At 29.7% G+C, this 20595-nt stretch overlaps 1 protein-coding gene across 1 annotated transcript; it reads left to right on the top strand.

Annotated features, from left to right (window-relative positions):
• The first annotated feature begins 18023 nt into the window (after nucleotides 1–18023).
• LOC100568822 (E3 ubiquitin-protein ligase RNF8-like) lies at nucleotides 18024–20148 on the top strand. The gene is made up of 4 exons (XM_029492272.1): nucleotides 18024–18161; nucleotides 19458–19527; nucleotides 19592–19710; nucleotides 19776–20148. The coding sequence occupies exons 1-4, from the start codon at nucleotides 18090–18092 to the stop codon at nucleotides 19986–19988; spliced, it is 474 nt and encodes a 157-aa protein (XP_029348132.1). The 5' UTR covers nucleotides 18024–18089; the 3' UTR covers nucleotides 19989–20148.
• Nucleotides 20149–20595: the final 447 nt, after the last annotated feature.

Here is a 20595-nt window from a genome sequence, read left to right as displayed (position 1 = left end):
TGCCCAAACACATTGCATTTTCAAAATATTCGCCCAAACGCAAATCACCCTTTAACTTGATAGAGAAAGAAAGAGAGGTAAGATTATATATTATACAGATGACTGTGTTTTAATTTACCTGACTATAGTTTGAACTTTGAATAGTATAATACGACATGTCATAATGTGCCATAGTACTTTAATAAAAATCGAATTATTTTTTACAATAAATAGGCCATGGCGGTATGCTGTTTATTAATCAAGTCATATACACCTAGTTAAGTTCATTGTGATTAACTTTATAGAATGTTGTGGACTTACGCATGACTAATCAAGTGTATACCTACTATCAACGGTCATCGGGTCATATAGGAACAGATGGACACGAGAGATTCTATCAAGTTGTAAGACTTAATTGCTATGAGAAATAAATGCCGTTGCATCTACATCCTACGAAACATCAAGAAAAAAACAATTTTTCTTAGCTTAAGAGGACGTCACACCCGTATGTGTTGTCTCCGTCCTACAAAAATTATTTTGCGCGGGACAACTTTTATCTTTCTGTGTTTGTAGTAGTGGCTCCAAAATTGCTGAATATATAGGCCAGAAAATTATGCATGTATGCAACGGCGTGCCTTTTAGATAACATAAATAAAAAAAGAGTTATTGCTATATAAGGCTTCTAAACATTTGGTTTTTTTCATTTGCTTATAAAAAATGATTGAATAGTGCTATTAAAAAAAAAACACGTTGTTGCACAGATAAAGTTCTTTTTAATGTGTCGAAAATTTGGTAGTTCTACAACAAATATGGTGCGAGAAAAGGTGTCCCGCGCAAAACAGTTTTTGCTATGTTGTACGGAGACAACACGTCTTGTGGATGTGACGTCCTCTTAAGAATCTAATTAATTTACTATTTACAATATTATTTTATCAAATTAGGTTCAGATTATAGTTATTAATACCATCGTGATCTGTGTTCAGAATTAAAAACTCAGATTCTTGCGGTTATATTTTACCCTTCGTGGATTGAGATTTAACACGAGATTTTCAAATGACAAAACTTATAGATATATTATATTTTAGTAAAAAATATGTGTCGATTGATTTGGGTACGAAAAATAATATTTTACACTTCTTATAAGTTGGTAATTAGATTATTACTATAAAAATTCGTAAAATGCTTTCCGAGAACTTTGAAAATTGTTTGAAAATGATATGGAGTGTTCAAATATACGACGCAAATAAACTCTGTTGTTAGTGTGTTGATATTGTATGTAGATTTGTGAACTTGGACTGACAGATGAAATGGGCCTGTCAAATAAGTATTATTTTTAATTTGAGTAGGTAGGTAAAGTCACTAATTCAGTACCTACCTACTTACTTATAATATACAACTATATAAGTAATTGTATATTAATTTAAAGTAATTTATTCGTTTTATTAATGATTTCAATTTATTATTTGATAGCCCGTTTTATGTTTAATATTTAACTCGTTCAAAGATTCGGTAGAAACATAGGTACAGATAATAAAGGCGCAATTTTAACTTCCATGTAGACATGTAGTATAACATGTCACGTCGTAATGCTGTAACAGTCATTAATTATAATAATTTTAATAATTTAATAATCGTTATACTATTATAATGTTATATTATTACTAAAATGTGATTGAATTATTTTATATTTTCAATATAATTGACTTAAAGTTAATATATTTTTTTTTATTTTTAAAATTCCCGGAAAATAATAAATTATAGTAGTAGACGGTCCCTTTTGTCGACGATTGATATATTGACATTATCATTTAAAAGACTTGTTTTCTCAATATTAACATCATAATAATAATAATAATACGAATATAGTAAAATGTATCATCATATTATAATTAATTATAATATAACATTCATCAACGTTGGTTTTCCAGTGGGTACATTTTCATTAAACCAATAATTCAATAAAACATCGGTGACAAATAACTATTATAGGTATATTATTATACACTAATGAAGTTATTATAAAGGTAACACACTTTGCTTTAAATATTATGATCTAAGATGACCCGTGTACAATGTTATACGCACTGTACCTAATAAATAGTAGAACGTAAATCCATATACGTAATTTATTTTATCGGGAGCTAATAATCTGATATAAGCATATTCGATAATATTATTGAAAACTCTTAATTTAGGTAAATTTTTTATATTTTTAATGAATAGTTTAAAATATAAAATCATAATTCATTCGATAAATGTATACTAAAATCCGGATTTTTAAATTGATTACACCAATATTATAGTTAACGTATACGCGATTATTATTAGGTACATAAATCATAAATATAATATATTTTGACAATCAGTGTAAAAATATCGACGTGTATATTAGTACAATGGAATATAATAGAATGCATTGTTGTAACGGTAAAATATTTATAATAATACAAATAATTAATATTTTATGAGAGAAAATATTGACCCAATTGTTAGAATAGCTATTGAACATTGTGTTTTTGATTATTTTATATTTTTTTACTTCCAAAATAAACTGCAATTTTATCATTCAGAAAATATATTATATAATATTAATATCCAATCAATACGTCAATACGCACGTACTTATGTCTAGAATTAAAAAATAACAGTTAATCAGTTTAATTTTTTTAATAACATTAAATTATGTTTAATTTTTAACTGTCAGTCAAATGTACAGTGTGGTTTTGAACTATCAGCCTTTCAAATTTCCCTTTTTTAACAATAGATTAAACGTGTGCGATATTGAACGATGTAAAATATGCGGTTATGATGACGACCGCCTAGTATACTCAATTAGTAAACTACCTACTCAAAATATTATTCTAGCAACAAATTTTGCAAAACGCTGTAGGTTTTAATAATGTAGTAAAATCAAAATGTCTTATGTGAAGCACATACGCTATAGGGCGTACCTACCGGTGAAATATAATCTAAAAAATTCTTTAGGAAATCTTTTGTTGACTATTAAGTAATTAGGTTAGAGTAGTACTTATATGAAACGCTAACTTTATGTAAAAAAAAATGTATTGTGGCTTATTAAATGGGGAAAAGGGTAGTTTATAATTGGCTTTTTTTTAATTAACAACTTCCTAGTAAGCGTTTGCATTATCGATGTTGTTAGTTTTATTTTATTTTGTCCATTGATAGTGTTATATTATAATATGAAAAAATTAAATTATTTCAAATATGGACCCGATAATTATTCGAAATTGTTAAAATATAGGTATGTTATTCGAATAATTTAATGGGTATACTGCTTACTACTACTGCTTACTACTTACTGTTCTTTGTACTGTCAATCTAACATATTTTCAATGTTAATAATATTATGTAATATTACTTATATTTGTATAAGTAATTTTTTTTTTTACTAAATAAATATTATTAATAGAAAAGTTATACGGGTTATCGAGCTATGAAAGTATATATAATAGCTATATAAAGCTATCATTAATTAAATAATATAACTGTATACATTATTGTCAATCGTAAACGATCCTCTAACTCTATATTGGTAAATAATTATTAGCCAATAGGCAATCATTAGGGCTGGGATTTTAATGCCCTAAAAAAACAAAAAAAATTTTTTTTATTCCCTAAGAATTCTGAATATTGCACTAACAAAATGTACTAAACTATTTTTATTTCTTATAATTTCGATGTAATTTCTAATATAAATTTGGTGTAAATGGTAATATACATTTTAAAGGATTGTACAAAATGTTTACAGGCAGAACTGACCGTTTTGAATTTCCTTAATCTGGAAAAACAATTCTGTACCACAGAAGTCAAACGCAAGTCCGTTTTTTGAGATTTTGAGTTAGTTATACAATCAGAATATGCTTTGATCTTTTTAAAGGTGTTAAAAACGTAATAAGTCCTGTATACAATAAATGTAGGTATATAGATAGCAATAAGTATACCAACTTAAGTCCTAAACTATAATAGGAGTATAGAAACGTATTTCCAGCAGTTGCATAAGAAAAGTTATACAAAATAATATTTTTGAAGTATACAATTTTAAGTCCATTGCAACAAATATTTTTGTTTTGTCCAGTGCCGTGTGAAGGTGTAATGCCGCCGGAGGCACACATATTTCGCCGCCTCATAACCCCAAGCTATGTATAGTTTTGTTGTACTTGAAACTAATAAAAACGACTTAAATTGCAAAAAATACAATGCTGAATTATGTCGATAATATATAAATTGAGTTATATGTGTAGAAAACAATTGATCATTTTGAAAAATTTCTAATAGTAATAGGTATATTAAATATTAAAAATACATAACTATGAAAAATTGAACATAAAAACATCAAATTATTAAATTTTGGGGTATGTATTGTGGCTAAATAGTATTACTATTTATTAATAATTATTCGCATAAGACATAAGTACCTATAGACTTACCTACCGCTGATGGCATAAAAAAAATTTGTAATTTTTTATTATTCGTTTTAATTCTTCTAATTTTAACTGTTTTACTTTTGCTCTTTTTTATATTCAGCGCCACTTAATTTTACTCTTTTTGAAGACATTATTTTCAAATATAAAATAAAATATACATGACAGCATTACAACCAACTGTCTTCAACTCACTCACTTATGAGCACTATAATATTAATATAGTGATAGTTCTGTTATGTAGGTACTTATATGTAAATAATGTTTAAAAATAAATTAATAATTTATTAAACACGACTGGAAATCGAAAAGTTGCCTGCTTGTGTCGTTTCTAGGCATTTTTACCAATTCACAATACTGCGGGTACCTTATCTCTATTCTATAATAAAAAGAATAAAATTTACCATTCCAGTGGTTGAATTAAAAATGTAGGATATATAATTTTCATAAATTAGTGATAACAATAACTACGATATGTACCTAATTATATTATATTATTAGTATAGCCAAAAAATAGTCAGGCAGCTAGTAATATTATATAATATTATATTATATTATATCGTAATAATATGTCCGTGTGCGGAGTGCGTCGTAATACTAATAGCAACTAATAACATAATAATAATAATAATGTACGACCGAGCGCTCCGCTGCCGACGGGCGGTGGCGCGTAACGGTGCGAAACGTTTTCGGTGCGTTTCCGTCATCGGCAACAACTACTACAACAGCGACTATAATATTGTTACACATTGTTACGGCGACAGCAGCCACCGGCCACCGACCGAAACCGGCGGCGGCGGCACCACTTGCGACGGACGTCGGTCGTCGCGAGAGCAGGTTGTGCGCGTGTCCCCGCCACCCGCGAGCCTTTCGGCCGTCATCACTAAACGACTGCAACACCAGTCGTACACATAGATATATACAACAAACTAGATAGCCGTCTCCTTCTTGTCATGGAAGTCGGCCGCCATTTACAAAGCAGGCAATGCTTACAAAATAATATTATCATAGTATATATGTATAGACAAATGTATATGTATATAAATAAATGTAAAATAAATGTAAACATTGCCTGCTTTGTAAATGGCGGCTGACTTCAATATCGGCCACCACCGTAGTACAAAGACGGCTATCTAGTTGTTGTATATATCTATGGTCGTACACAACCATAATACATTTACGTCTTCCGCGCACGCGCGCGCGTAATACGCATCCATTATTATACTATTATTATTATTTTTTATTATTATTATAACCATTTCGTACTGCCGAGTGCGCGTAGCCACTATAGTCACCCGAGCATAACCCATAGGTGAGTTGCGCAACATACGCCAATTGCACTACGTATTTATGTATTATTATTATTATTATAATACACGTCTGCAGCACAGCACAGTACGGGATGCTCGATTATTTGGAATGTTGAGTTTATTTTTTTAAGAGCTTTTCCAAAATTGTAATGTGATAGAATACCTCCATCACTATTTCTTCCAACGAGCGCGCGCCCGAGCCTATGTGCATGTGCGTGTGTGTGATTTTTCTTTCAAAATCTGACGAATTGTGACTTCCACGGCCCAAGACTCTCTCCGGGGTGTACGCTTGTGGGTGTGTGGGCAGTGCCGCATTTAGACATTTTGCGCCCCGGTGCAAAAAAAAAAATTGGTGCCCCTAAGCTCCGGTGAAAAAAAATTGCTTCCCCCTAAGGGGCCTACCCAATGGGAATATATGGGATATAGATCCTCATTAGCCTTTTAGATTTTGAGCACAGAAAAGAATATTTGTTTTACAATATGTGCTTTTTTTAAAAATGTTTAAGTAGGTTGTAGGTATTTCACGAATAAATAAAATAAAATTATATAAAACTATGCAAATTAATATTAATTAAAAAAATGTCAAACAGCATAATACTAATATACTATAAATATAATACTGTTATTAAAACAATTAAAATTATACAATTTTAATAATTCACTAGTAAACATATTTCTGGCCACAACATTTTGGCGCCCCTAAAATACTGGCGCCCGGGGCAGTTGTACCCAGCCCCCCCCCCCCACTAAATGTGGCCCTGTGTGTGGGTGTGTACGTGTGTGTATACCTACACCATAATAATATTATATTATAATAACGCAGTCACCTGTCAGCTGCCAACCGTTCCGGCGCGGCTTGTGTGTGTATAATATTTGTATATTATAGGTATAACAAATTTAGTGCGCCGATGACGGGCGATCCCGTACTGTGCTGTGCTGCAGACGTGTATTATAATAATAATAATAATATATAAATACATAAAATAATAGGTGTATGTTGTGTGCGCAAAAACCGACGAGATCCATAAAAAATAATGCTCGTGTTTAAATTTATACTATATCGCGCGCGCACTACTCGCTGCAATGCTGCACGCCGCCGCCACCGTTGCACATCGTCGTTCACGGGAACAAACCTCCTATGTGCCAAATTTATGATTTTGAGGTTTTGGTATCCCTGAATTCAGAAAAAAATTAGCTATATATTGATAAAATCTCCTATGTGTTATATCTGCATCCTAAAATTAATGAAAAATAATAAATAAATTCTCCTATGTGGTACCTACTAATCATTTATGAAATATCTCCTATGTGCAGCTATCTCCACCGTAGAAAAATCATCCTATGTGCTACCAAATATAAATCGTTTATGAAAATTAATAACTCCTATCTGATTTCTTTATTTAAAACGTTTATCGCGTTTCCTGAAAACTACGCTTTTTTCACATAGGTAGGAGGTTTATTCCCGTGAACGACGACATGCACCCGCACGATACGTGCTGCAGTTGTTGTTACCGTCGTACCACGCGCGGTAAAATCGGGCTACCTAAATATTACGATGTGTATTGTAATAAGAATAATATATATATAAATACATGGGTAATAATATGTAGATAAAGCCAGAATATTATAGCTTCGTCGGCTGCCGGAATAACATTTTAACACGGCCGCCGTGATTTTTGTCTTTCACCGTATGGTTGTCGCCAGTGGCGTATTTTTTTTTTGTTTGGTGAGGGGGGGGGGGTGTCCCCGACTTAAAAAAAAATGGCCTAATATGTTGGACACAGTATACTATTTTTATTTTATTATAAAATTAATGGCATTTTTATATAAACGGCAAAACCGAAATTAATTTGATTAGATTCGACGACACAGAGACTATGTACAATTGATCAGGGATATCCAGAAATTATTTGAATTTCACCGGGCCATTACGATAATAAAAAATACCCGCAGGCCGCACCGAAAATAAAATAACAACGAAAATATTGTGAACGATGTAGTATAATAAATATTTTAATCTAATTTACAGTTTATCGGTTTAGAGAATTGTACATTTGAAGGGTAACGGGGAAAAACGATAATAATCAATATACCTAAAATGTGCAGTATTGCAGTATTAAAGTTTCAGAACTGATATTTTTTCCCGTTATGGTAATATTTAAACCTGTATTATATATAATCAGGGCTCGTAAGTTCATGCATCTGCATGTTTTTTTTACTACACAGGATAACATGCTAACTGAGATACAAATCCGTTTCATAACAATAGAAATAATAATAATATGAAGTTTGATAGTGCATGTTTTGGGTGTAAAGGCATATTTGGCATATAGTCGACTTTTTACAGTCGTTAATGCAATTATTTCATGGAAATATTTTTTACACGAATATTTGAATAGTTTCTTGTATCTTATTTATTTTTCCGTTTACAGAATATTATAGTGTTTTGGTTCATTTTTATTATCGTGTAAATGTGTGAGTACCTAGTACCTAGTATCCTAGTAGGACTTATTTAGATTTTATGCGTTTTACGTAGTACCGCGGAAACAATGTAATCGCTACCACTACCATCCTCCACCGCACAAAGTTTGTCGTCGAAACGAACCTGTACAGCGCGCGTGCAGCTTCTCACCAACCCACATTTATAATTTTGTACATTGGTACGGTTATCTTGCACTCGCCAGTCGACGATGAGTTTACTCGTATAGTCGTATGATTCGTAATTCGTATACGTTGGTCCGTTCAATTTCCCTTTTTAGTGTTTTCGTGTGAGGTACCGTACACATTATTCATATTATGGATGTGTATACAAATTAGACAAAAATGACTGCCTAATTAAGATTTATAATAAAGATAACAAAGCTATTTGAACTTCACAAGTATCAAATTTATTTTTTATTTTATCAATTTTGACTGTTAAATATATAAAAATTAAAAGGAATAAAACACTTTTAAAATTTATTCATTTTATCTTATAATTTAAAAATTTGCTCATGATTTTTTTTGCGCAATGCATATTTTGAGTGCATAATTTAAAAATGTCATATATTCAAACTTTTTAGTGCATGAAGTTTCGAGCCCTGTATAGGTATAATTATTATATCATAATTATATATCATTGACCATGATCTTTTTTCCATAACTCCATTCACGTGTCGATTCGTTATGAAACTAACCAAAAGGAACTGTAATAATTTGATTTTTTTTTTTCTTTTGACTATGATCGTTTTTCCCCGTAACTCTTCATTTCATTAATAACACCTAATACCATTTGTTTCATAACCTGATAAAATTATATTATCTATAAGATATGTGATAAGAGTGTTATCACATATAACCTAATATTTTGTATTGTACATTTTTATAATCAATAATTAGTCATTATGTTCAAGTTTGATGTTTGATAATAAAGGTGCTCTCTCATAGTCTCATGTACACTGGACACAGCCATGAGTAAAGCACATGCTTAACAATTAACTAATTTATGTTGTTCTTTGTTCATCCGCTTCCATCAATAATAACCAACGTCAGGTTAAGACGTAACACCATTTATCAATGATTATACTGTCATACTATTTGTCAATTTGTCATTAATTTTTTCGTCTACCGTCCTGCTGTGCGTACCAACGTTCACCACAAGTGATTACTGAATAACGTAAGTACTTATTTATTCAAATAATTTAAATAATTATTAACACATTGACGCCTTGTCGCGGCAGTATCGATATATGTCATTTTATAATTTATAAAGTGTTTATTTACTCAAATAGTAAAAATTATAATTGTTTTTTTTTTTCTATAACTGTGAGCGCCAGAAGGACATATCGGTATTATATTAATTGTTAAGTAAAATTGTGGGCACAAAACACAATTTTACATTATATTTTGTGTTGTGCGAAACACCAACGTGTGGTGTGCTGTCAGATTTATTATACTTATTTTATAATTGTGGGCCACAAGGGCAATTTTTTATTATTTTTGTATGCTTACTCACACACATACACACATTCATACACAAATACACATAATTACACAACACAGTCCTTCCTACGAAACATAGCCGACAGCTGGGAAGCACGTCAAAAAGCCACCCGACAAATAACCACCCGACATAAGGCCACATGATAACGTCAAAAAACCACTCGACAAAACACCATCACCAAAATCCGACAAAATGCCAAACGACAAAAAACCATTATACCACACTACCAACCGTAAATTTGCGAATAAAAATCGTACACTAATGAATCGTCAAAAAGCCACTCGACAAATAACCACCCACCATATATATCTATGGCCTGCACATAGTTATTGAGTGTTTCCACCATGAACTCATAGTATAAGGAATAAGAAGTATGCTCAATGATAAGACTGCGCATATTTTTTTAAGGGGCAATGTATAATTTATATAGGCAACCAACAATAAACACAAGGCGACGTCACGAGTATACATTTAATCTTATGCAATGCAGTATGCACAAAAACACAAGACGATGCACATGTGCGAACTAGGAAGAAAACACGGTTCGCGTTGATCATACTTCTTATTTCTTATACTATGCATGAATTGAGATAGTTAATTAAGATAGTCTATCTTAGTTCATGGTTTCCCCTTATCGTGATCACACTGTATACCCAAGTATTGCAGTTTTGCAGTGTGCACTTTGTACTTTGCAGTTTGCACAGTTCGATTATGACATGTTTTCATGAACAACTATTATACACTAGTGTAGTAGTTCATGAATTATAATTTATAATGTAGCATAGTTAGTGACATTTTTAATTTATTTTGATATATCTGTGGTTGATAGTAATATCATATTCTATTATCTTTGTTTTTGGAAGATCTGACCTTGTTTTAATTAGTTTCTATAAAATATACTTCACGCATGGCCCATGCCCATTTAATGCATTAGCATTGTTCATTAGGTTAAAAGACATCAAACACATAATGAATTCCAAAAGGTTGAAAAGAGATTCAGAGGTATCGCATGCACTCGTTCAGGATACAAGAACTGGAGAGGTCTATGATGTGAAGGCTGACTGTCAAGTAAATATTGTACCTACCTGTCAGTCTCTGTTTTAAATGTGTAACTGATTTTTTTCTGTTTAAACAGTTTGTCTTTGGGAACTTTCTGAAATCCTCAATAGTAATTGAAGAACTATACATTTCTGGCATTCACTCTACCATTAGATATGAAAATGATAAATTTATCCTTAAAGACATTGTAAGTATATACCTATATAAACATCTTTATAAAATATGACATAAAGTGGACTGTGAATTGTCTACTGCTTTGTATGATCTTATTGATAAATAATACTGTTAGTAAAAGGGTAAAGACCTCAACAAATCATTAGTCTATCTTGCAGTGGTGTCTCATAGATAAATATTGTGGGGAGATATACAATTATTGGATGACTAATGGGTAATACAGTTTCAATGTATACCCTTGGGCTGCCGACAATGAGGGTCTTAGGGTCTAACAAACCATGTTCAAATCATTTATTTAACACTCATTTTCTACCATGGTTGGTAAGATATAAAACGGCTTACCCAAGTCAACAACTTACATACACAAATAAACAGAATACAATTATATATATTATTATTTTGGCATAAAGTATATTTGATTTTTTGATATCAACTTTTAACTAAAACATTATTACTTTTCATACATGGAAGGTCATTGTATTACATTTGAAGCTTTTTAATCTAGAAAAACAATTTCATAAGACCATTTACCATAAGTGTTTTTAATATATTATGTTATAATGAATCATGATCATTGTTAAGAATACAAGGTACTGTCTCACTGTCACCTTGGTCCGTGTTCAGAATTTTCTTGTTATTCACCATATTAAATAATATTGTTTAGATAAAATAATTGCACTAATCTTTAAATAACCAAGTACCTATAATATAATGATCTTTATTAACCACATTTAAATAGCCATCTAACTCAAAGTGTAGTAGTTGAACTATTTGATATATTTTGGCTGGTAACGAGTAAGCAAATAACAGCGTTCAAAGATAATATCTTTCATATTCTTGTTTAAAAACTAAGCATTTGTTTTTCTTGATGCAACTGCGGGAAATTTGATGTGAAAATTTAAAACTGCTGACAATTTTTCCCTAATTAATTTCTGTTGTTTTTTTTTTTTTTTTAAAGCCACTAATATACAATATTATTAAAATACTCAATTATTACAATATCATAAAGTAAAAAATATAATAAAATTCACCGTATCTAATAAAGCCAGCTTCCAATATAAAAGTGATACAGATTTAGTATTTAAAATAGAGTAGAGGTTGGAAGAAATATTGAGCGTTTTAAGTTAAATAAATTAATTTGTTTAGCCTGCAGAGCATGGCAATCATATAAAATATGATTGCGGTCACAAGTACATTAATTTGAATGAAGTGTACAAAAAGGAGTGTCATTGAAAACAAGTTTGAAAGTGTGACTTGGTAATAACTAATAAAGTATGCCTATAGATAAACGATTAAATTGAACAATATATAGTCTGTAAATTTAAGTTTTTAAACAAAGTACCTAGGGTTAATATTTGACAAATGCCTTAACTGGAGCTCGCATCTAAAACAATAACGAAAATCCGTTGATTCTAAACTGCATCTCCTGAGACCCCTATTAAAATCGAAACTCTCTCTAGCCAATAAACTTACGATATACAAATCAATAATTCATCCGGCTTGGCTTTACGGCATCCAACTATGGAGGCCAGCAAAGCCATCAAACACTAAAACCTTGCAAGCATTCCAATCCATATGCCTACGCTTAATAACATCTGCCCCTTGGTACGTAACCAACAAAAACCTCCACATAGACCTTAATATTTCAACCCTCAACGACTTAGCCAAATTCCTCTCAAAACTTTGCGCTCATTTAAATCCACTAATTAAAAATCTATCCACTACCTCAATCATTTCTAGAAGGTTAAAAAGAAAATGGCCAAGAGACCTACTCAATGCTTAAAAAAATAAAAAATAAACGATTAACTAACGAAAAACTAAAAAAAAAACCTAATTTCTGGTCTGGTGGCACTGCTGAGAGCCTTCCTATTCTTATTAATGTTATTTTATGTCACCACACTTACTTATTATACCTTATCTGTTATATAGATTGTAAATATACTATTTGAAAAAAATAAAAGAGAGTAAGTTATTAAACCAAGTTTTTTTTGACGATATTGGGTGTCATATATCTATATTTTAAACTAAGTTTGCAGATATGTTATTCCAGTGAGAAGACCATAGATTAGATATGTAAAGTTTTAAAATAAAGTCTGGGGCAGATGAGTAAGAAAAAGGCAGATTAGATTAAATGTGGAGATTTGGTAATATTATCAGCAACCTCGTTACTATGTATCCCAATACGACTGGGAATCCAAAGGAAGTGAATTATATAGTTAAATAGATTGAGGGTGAAAATAAGAAACTTAATACAAAAACATGCATGGCTTAGAGTCAGACGCTATTAAATAATAATTCGATGCAAAATTTAAAATTAGCATTAAGGATTGAATGACAGCAAAAAACTTGGCTGTGGAAAAAGAAAGACGAATGGGACAGATTTTAGTAAAAGAAACATGTAACTTCGGAATACAAAATGCAAAGCCAGCAGAAAGGGGAGAGACTGATCCATCGGTATATATAACAATAAAGTTTGAAAAATGTATATTAATTATTAAGGTAATTCAAAAAAGCTGCGTTAACCATAGAGTAAGACATTGCTTTAAGATTATTAGAGGTCAGATCTGAAAATTGATGTTTAGATTGAACACGAGAAGAATAAATTAGAAAATCTTATGATAATTTGTAAAGTGAAGATATTTGTTATTATGGTATAAGTAAAAAAAAAAAGTAAAAACTTCATTAACATGTCACTATTACCTAAATTTTATTATTTTTATACAAAATGAAATTTTCTAATTTTTAAATTTTTTTCATGTATAACATGTTGGAAAAAGTTTCTCTGCCAAAAAGCTTGAAAATATAATACATGATCCTCTTGTAGTTTTTTTAAAATTATTTGTAAAGCATTAAATGCTTAATTTTACAAATACTGAAAGTTGTGTCACATGCCTCTGCACAATTTTTTAAATAAAAATAAAAATAATATTTTATTTTTCTATTTTTTATTTATATAGTTAAAAGTTGATACTACAAAATTAAATATTTAACATGCTATATTATAATGCTTAGAATTTAGATCATATACTACGTATTCTTATACTATACAAGTATATGATATTACGATTTAAGACTATATGCCAAAATCTGCATATTATGAATTTGTAGGATTCATCATAGTCTAGCCGGAATCGCTGAGGCTATGAGTATGAAATTTGATCAATAGTTTTATGATGTAGACACTAAGAAAAGATTTTTTAAAATTTGCATTTTAAAGAGGTCCTCAAACAAGAATTTTGTGATTCTTGGTGGAAAATAAAATTTTTTTTTTGTATATTAATGGTTGCCATTGGCTACTTGGGCAGATAAGGTAAAAACTGATGTCGCACATTGTAACTTTCTAGAACAGTACCCAGAGTCCCAGAAGCAACTATTTTTAATAAAACAAGGTGAGTGATCAAATAAATAATTAAAGTATTAATATTGGTAATGATCTAAAGACAATACATCTTATATAAAAACTGATAAAAAGTTATAACACAAAAAAAGCACAAGTCGAGTTATTTAGCTAGTAATATTTAATTGTATTCTGTTAATATTTGTGTACTTATGTAAATTGTTGTCACTGGTTGTGTGTACTTTATCTTATTGACCATGATAGCCCTATCTCGACCCAGCATTTTTTAAATTTGTTGTTACTTTTCCTCATGAAGTTCTTAATCTCAGTGATTGAATTGCTGGGGAGGGTGCACAGGGAGGTAGAGCTCCCCTACTATTTATATTTTTTTTACTTGGACGGTACAAACTTATGACCGAAATAATTTGTATTAAAATCTGGATTTCAATTGATGTCAATTATATAACAAGTTTTACTATTTTTCATATCAAAATTATTTTTGATATTAGTTAATTAAATTGTTATAATATCACTAGGGCTAGGAAAATAAAGCACTAAAAACCTACAACAAAGGAATTAAAAAATTGCCAATAATGCTACAAAAAAAAGCATTTTAACCAAGAAAATGCAACTAAAAAAGACTTGAACATTTTTAAGTTTAGCTGAAAAATATTTTTTATATCAAAAAACAATTTATTTAACACATTTTTATATGTTCACACTAAGTAATTCTTAGAGCAACTAAGCACAATTTATATATATTGAAAAAAATAAATTAAAAACTGTTTTATTAAATATCGATAAATGTCGACGTATTACGTAACCACTACTCCCCACTCGGTAATCACTTTGACAAAATCTAAGAATCTATTTTCAGAAATATTTTCAGATAAGGCGATAATATTTCACTACTAAATCACGAAATAAGTATATATAATGATACAATTAAAATAAATTAATAAATAATAATTTGGATAAATATGTACGTAAATGTTCTAAAAATGTTAAATATGAGTATAATTAACAAAAACTAATTAAAAAGCTAATAAACTGACAAAAAAGTACCAAAAAAGCATTTATTTACGAATATCATAAGAAAATGCAAAAAAAGCAAAATCAAAATTGCATATTTGAACTCTGTGATGAATAAATCGAATTTTGTTTTTGATTAGCTAGGTATGTCCTGTAGTACTACGAAAGAAAATGAAAATGCTACAAAATCCTAGCCCTAAATATCACCCTGTGTTTTGCCTATATAGTCAATAGTTCACAGATCATAGAACATATACAAGTATATTATTTAAGGCATAGATACTGATGTGTGCTAGCGCTATCTTAAATTGTGTTCCATATGAAATGTCATCAGTTTCAGTTATAGTTATCATTTATCGATGTTGATGAATTTTTAAATTTTTTATACTAATTATCAAAATATGTGGGCTCAAAAACATTAATTATTTATTTTGTTATCTATTTAGTATATTGAATAAACAAGTAGATTATTATTATTTTTTTTCTCCTGTAACAATGTAAGATGTAGATATTGCTATCAAAATATATTATACTTACTTTGGAATTCGCAGTTTTTAAATAGGTAGTTGGATTGAGCTCCTCTACTTAATTTTTCCCAATTCGAGCACTGCTTAAGCTATAAGTACTATAATACTATACATATTCTAGATTTATATTTATGTTTTCTTTTAAGATTATTCAGATATTCTTTCAAAAACCATTCCTTATACAATATTATCAATCATGAGCTTCCATTATTCCAACACTAATATTATAGTTTGATATGGTAGGGTCAATAATAAATGATTGTGTCAATTGACCACAGTGGTGTATACAAGGGGGACGTGGGGGGTAAAATACCCTCCTATTGGCTTTGGAGTGGATAATCTGAAAAATTGTATTTGATGTGAATTTTGAATCGATTCAAATTATATTCATTGTTCCTTATTCTTAAATATTTTACTAACTAAGTAAAAAGTTTTGAATGGATGGGAATTTTCCAATTTTCCCATCCCATTTCTATGTCGTTTTCTTTTTTTGATCCCCCCTCTCAGAAATCATTTCTACATTACTGTAATCAACCCAATCAAAAATAGTAACAAATCTTGGTTTCACATATTCAAATTTAAAATTGTTTACTTTTTCAGGACTCATGCACAGGTACGTACTTGAATTACAAAAAAATTTCTAAGGAAGTTGTGTTACAAAATGGAGACCTTATCGCCTTTAAGGATAAGAGTAAGACCTGGGATTTTGTATACAAGTTCTGCTTATTATCAAATCCTAAGAAGAAACTCAGGTAAATTAATACTAAAATATCAATTTTTACCCAAATTTAAAATACTATCTCAATTTATTTTTCCTAAATGTATAAAAAAAACCACTATAATTGGTACTTTCTACTAATGATTATATCCGATATGTTGTTTTAGCATGAATGAAGTGGTTCAATAATTATGTGTTTTGTACTTTTGTTATGAACCTCTTGAATCATAAATTTTATGGGTGATTTTTGGTAGTAATGTTGGATAGAGCTGGTACTTAAGGGGATCAAAAGGGATTTGGGATAAACTAGAAAATAATTTATGGAGAAACAGGAATATAAATATAAATATAATGTAATGTATGTATAAAAATGTATCATCATCACATAACCCCAAGTAGTTACACCACTGATTTATCTAATTAACAAATACTTTATAAAATGAAAGTACCTAAGTTATAATAGTTATCAAATAAAAGTAAATTTTAGTTGGTAAACATAATTTTGTTTATAGTATTTAAATGTATTAATGTTATATCTTGTATTATTACAATCTTTATATTCATGGCATAGTACATCAATAATTATTTCCTCAAAATAATTCAGTAACAAGATTTTATTTTATAAATAAATAGAAAACACTAGACGGTATAATAAGCTCTGGTGTCGGGAACTTCTCTCATCTCTGCAAGATGTTGTTTACTGTGATATTAAATGTAATAAATTGTCATATTAAAAACTTATTCTGAACTGAGTTTTGATAAACTAATAATTTCCTACCTTTGCGCTTAGAAAATTTAACTTTGGTAACTGTTTTATTTAAAAAATGTTTAAACTGTACATTTTCTAGTAATTTGATTGATATAATATTATCTGTATGTTTTTACTTATAGATTAGAAGAAGAAAATTCTATTGTGGAGGAAATTAACAAATTTAAAATCTCAATAGAACAATTTAAGAATCAAGTGAAAGAAGTAAGTACTATTGATTTAAATAAAATACATTTCTTTACTCTCTTTCAAGTAAACATAAAGTATGGCCAAATTATACCTAGAAGTGTATAACTGACCAAATTATTGGGTTATTAATTAATAACATTCATTGAACTTCTATACAACGCACCACAAGAGAACAGAATGGCGACCACTAGAGTTAGCCATGACATGTTATAAGGTGACTGGTGACCATTTGGAGGGGAAAAATTGGACTCTCAACTGCTCGAGTAAATCTTTTGGATGTGCATAGCGGTTGTGTTCTCTCGTGATGCAGAGAATAATTTTAACCTATTTATGAATTGTATCCCATTGAAATGAAATAGTTCAAATATATAACAGCTTTTACGCAGTATATATAAATTTTGCATCCTTCGTCTTATTGGCTGACACAGTTTTTTATGTAACAAATAAACAAACACTTGTGTTTTTATTTAAAATATTACAAAAGTAATGCAATTGATTATATAAATACATTTTTATTTGATTGTAGTTAAAAATTTCTAAAATAAGTATTGTCAATGACTTTAAAGCTCAAATGGATAAATTGAAAAAATCGGTTGATAATGCAACAGAATTAAATAACAAGATGAATAATGAAATGATTAAAGTATGTAAAAATTATAATATACACTTAAAGGACGTCACATTACTAACATATAACATATCAAAATATACATTCAGCAGTTCCAGTTTTGTGTGGTTAGCTTTAATATTAGAGTAAATTGACCTATTATCAGATTTAAAGGTAAAAGCGTTATTTCTGGTCTCTTGTTGAATTTTTACCATATTTTAATTTTTAAGTGATATATTAGTAAAGCACAGATTTTTATGGAATTGCATATTTTTGGGATTTTTGTGAATAATCTTTATAAAATAGGTTGAAGTTTATGGCAATTTTTGTTTGCATGTAGGTACTGCATTATTAATAAATATCGCAAATTTGTGCATATTTTGACAAAATTCAAAATGTATTGCATTTGAAGCGAGAATTAAAAAAAAAAAATGTATACAATAATATTCTGTCTAGCAGAAAATGTAATGATAAAATGTGTAGGCACCAAAAAGTAATTGTGATAGTGATAAAATAACTAATCGATTACAGCATGGAATGTTGTGTCATTATCTTAATTTCTCTTTAGTCTGTTGATAATATATTATATGCACTCTGTATACTTGCTTAGTCTGTAATTCGTAAATATGCTGAACGTAAATACTTTGATTCACTATAATTATAAAATTCGAAAATTGATTTCATTGGCAAACAAAGACACTAAGGTTTTTACTACTGATGGAAAAATAGTAAAATAGTAAATAAAAAAAGCGGTGGGCGATATTGGTACCTGTACCATTACCTTATGCAGACCATCGTATCATATACAAAAGAGTTATCGAGGGACTGGCAAAGGATGATACACATTGCCCAAAAAGTTCTGGGTATTACTGAAGATAATACAGTTGTCAATAAATTAACATTTACATTTAATTCTTTGGTATTTTTAATGATAGAAATAAAGATCCCGAAAATTCAAAATATTACACAATTTAAAATTTTATTTGTTGCATATTTTTATGATTTTGGCTGCATATTATATGGCATATATTGATACCTTTTAGTACATCTTTATTAGAACTTAAGTTATGAGTTTATAAAATATAAAATAATAATATTTAAAAATGCTCATAATTCACTTAAAAATTAAAATATCGTAAAAAAAACCAACGAGAGAACACAGATAATGTTCTTACATTTTAGTTTAGTATTAGGTCAATTCATTCAAATATTGAGCTAACAACACACAATTTTAACGGCTGAATGTACATTTTAGTATACTATGTGTAAGACTTAGACATCACACAATTTTAATGAATATAAATATATATGGAATAAATAAAAAAATTTCAGAATCAGGATTACAATCGAGAGTTAAATAACAAGTTGACTATTTATCGCAGAAGATGTATGTCGCAGAAAGGTAATATTGTGAAATTATTTTTGAGCACCTAATATTTTATTAAGGATTTTATCCATTAAAGCAGAATTGTTGGACACACAAATTGCTAAAGGAGAAGACTCTGTGGAAACACTCAAAACCCAAATTAATAAACTCTTAGAAAATGATTTTCAATGTGTTATTTGTAATGAATTGGTCTATCGGGTACAAACTATTTATTGATTTAGTATTATCATTAACATTTTTTGAAAAAAAATTTTTTAATTTAGCCAAGTACAACTAATTGTGCTCACACTTTCTGCGAAGGCTGTCTCAACTCATGGTTGGATAGAAGCAATCAGTGTCCTATCTGCCGAAGCCTTGTAATTTCTACAACTTACTCTTTTTCTTTGGACAATTATATCACAAACCTATGTAACCTTCTGGGTGGAACAATAAAAGAACAACGTCTTACTCTACAAAGTGAAAGTAAGGACTTTTAAGTGAATTGTGTCTACAGTGAAACCTCGAGAACTCGAATCGGTCGACGACAAAAGAAAATTTGAGTTATAGAAGAAATGTGGTGTAATTGGGTACATTTTATTGAAATGCAGGGGCCAAGACGTTCTTTCGAATTATAGAAAATTTGACTTATAGATGTTTGAGTTATCGAGGCTCCACTGTATTTGTTTTAATGACAATTTGGCTTAGTGCTGTAATCATATTATATCATTCAACGTAATATATTATATGATAGGGGCTGCACAGCTACCTCTAACGATTATAAGAGCTACACGATGGGAGGGAAATCCATCAACCCGCGGTAGAAGAGAGCCACCGATATATGAAATAATTGATGACAACCCTACCAGAAATAATTCTAGACTTCCTAACGTGTCGCATAACATTATTGACATTGTAGATCTTACAAATGATACGTCTCGATAATGTTAATTATTTCATGTAACATTTTGAGCATACTGAAATGATTATTTTATGTCTTATTTTCAACTTAAAATCACTAATTTCATAAGTCAATGAAGTCTTAGTGCATTCATTTATAATGATAAGGCACGTATGTTCAAACATTTTTTTTTTTAAATTTAAGTT

This window comes from Acyrthosiphon pisum, unplaced genomic scaffold (genome assembly GCF_005508785.2).
Source record: "Acyrthosiphon pisum isolate AL4f unplaced genomic scaffold, pea_aphid_22Mar2018_4r6ur Scaffold_21128;HRSCAF=23108, whole genome shotgun sequence".
Lineage (NCBI taxonomy): Eukaryota > Metazoa > Arthropoda > Insecta > Hemiptera > Aphididae > Acyrthosiphon > Acyrthosiphon pisum.
The sequence above is the reverse complement of the archived record's forward strand: the minus strand, read 5'-3'. Positions and strand labels throughout refer to the sequence as shown.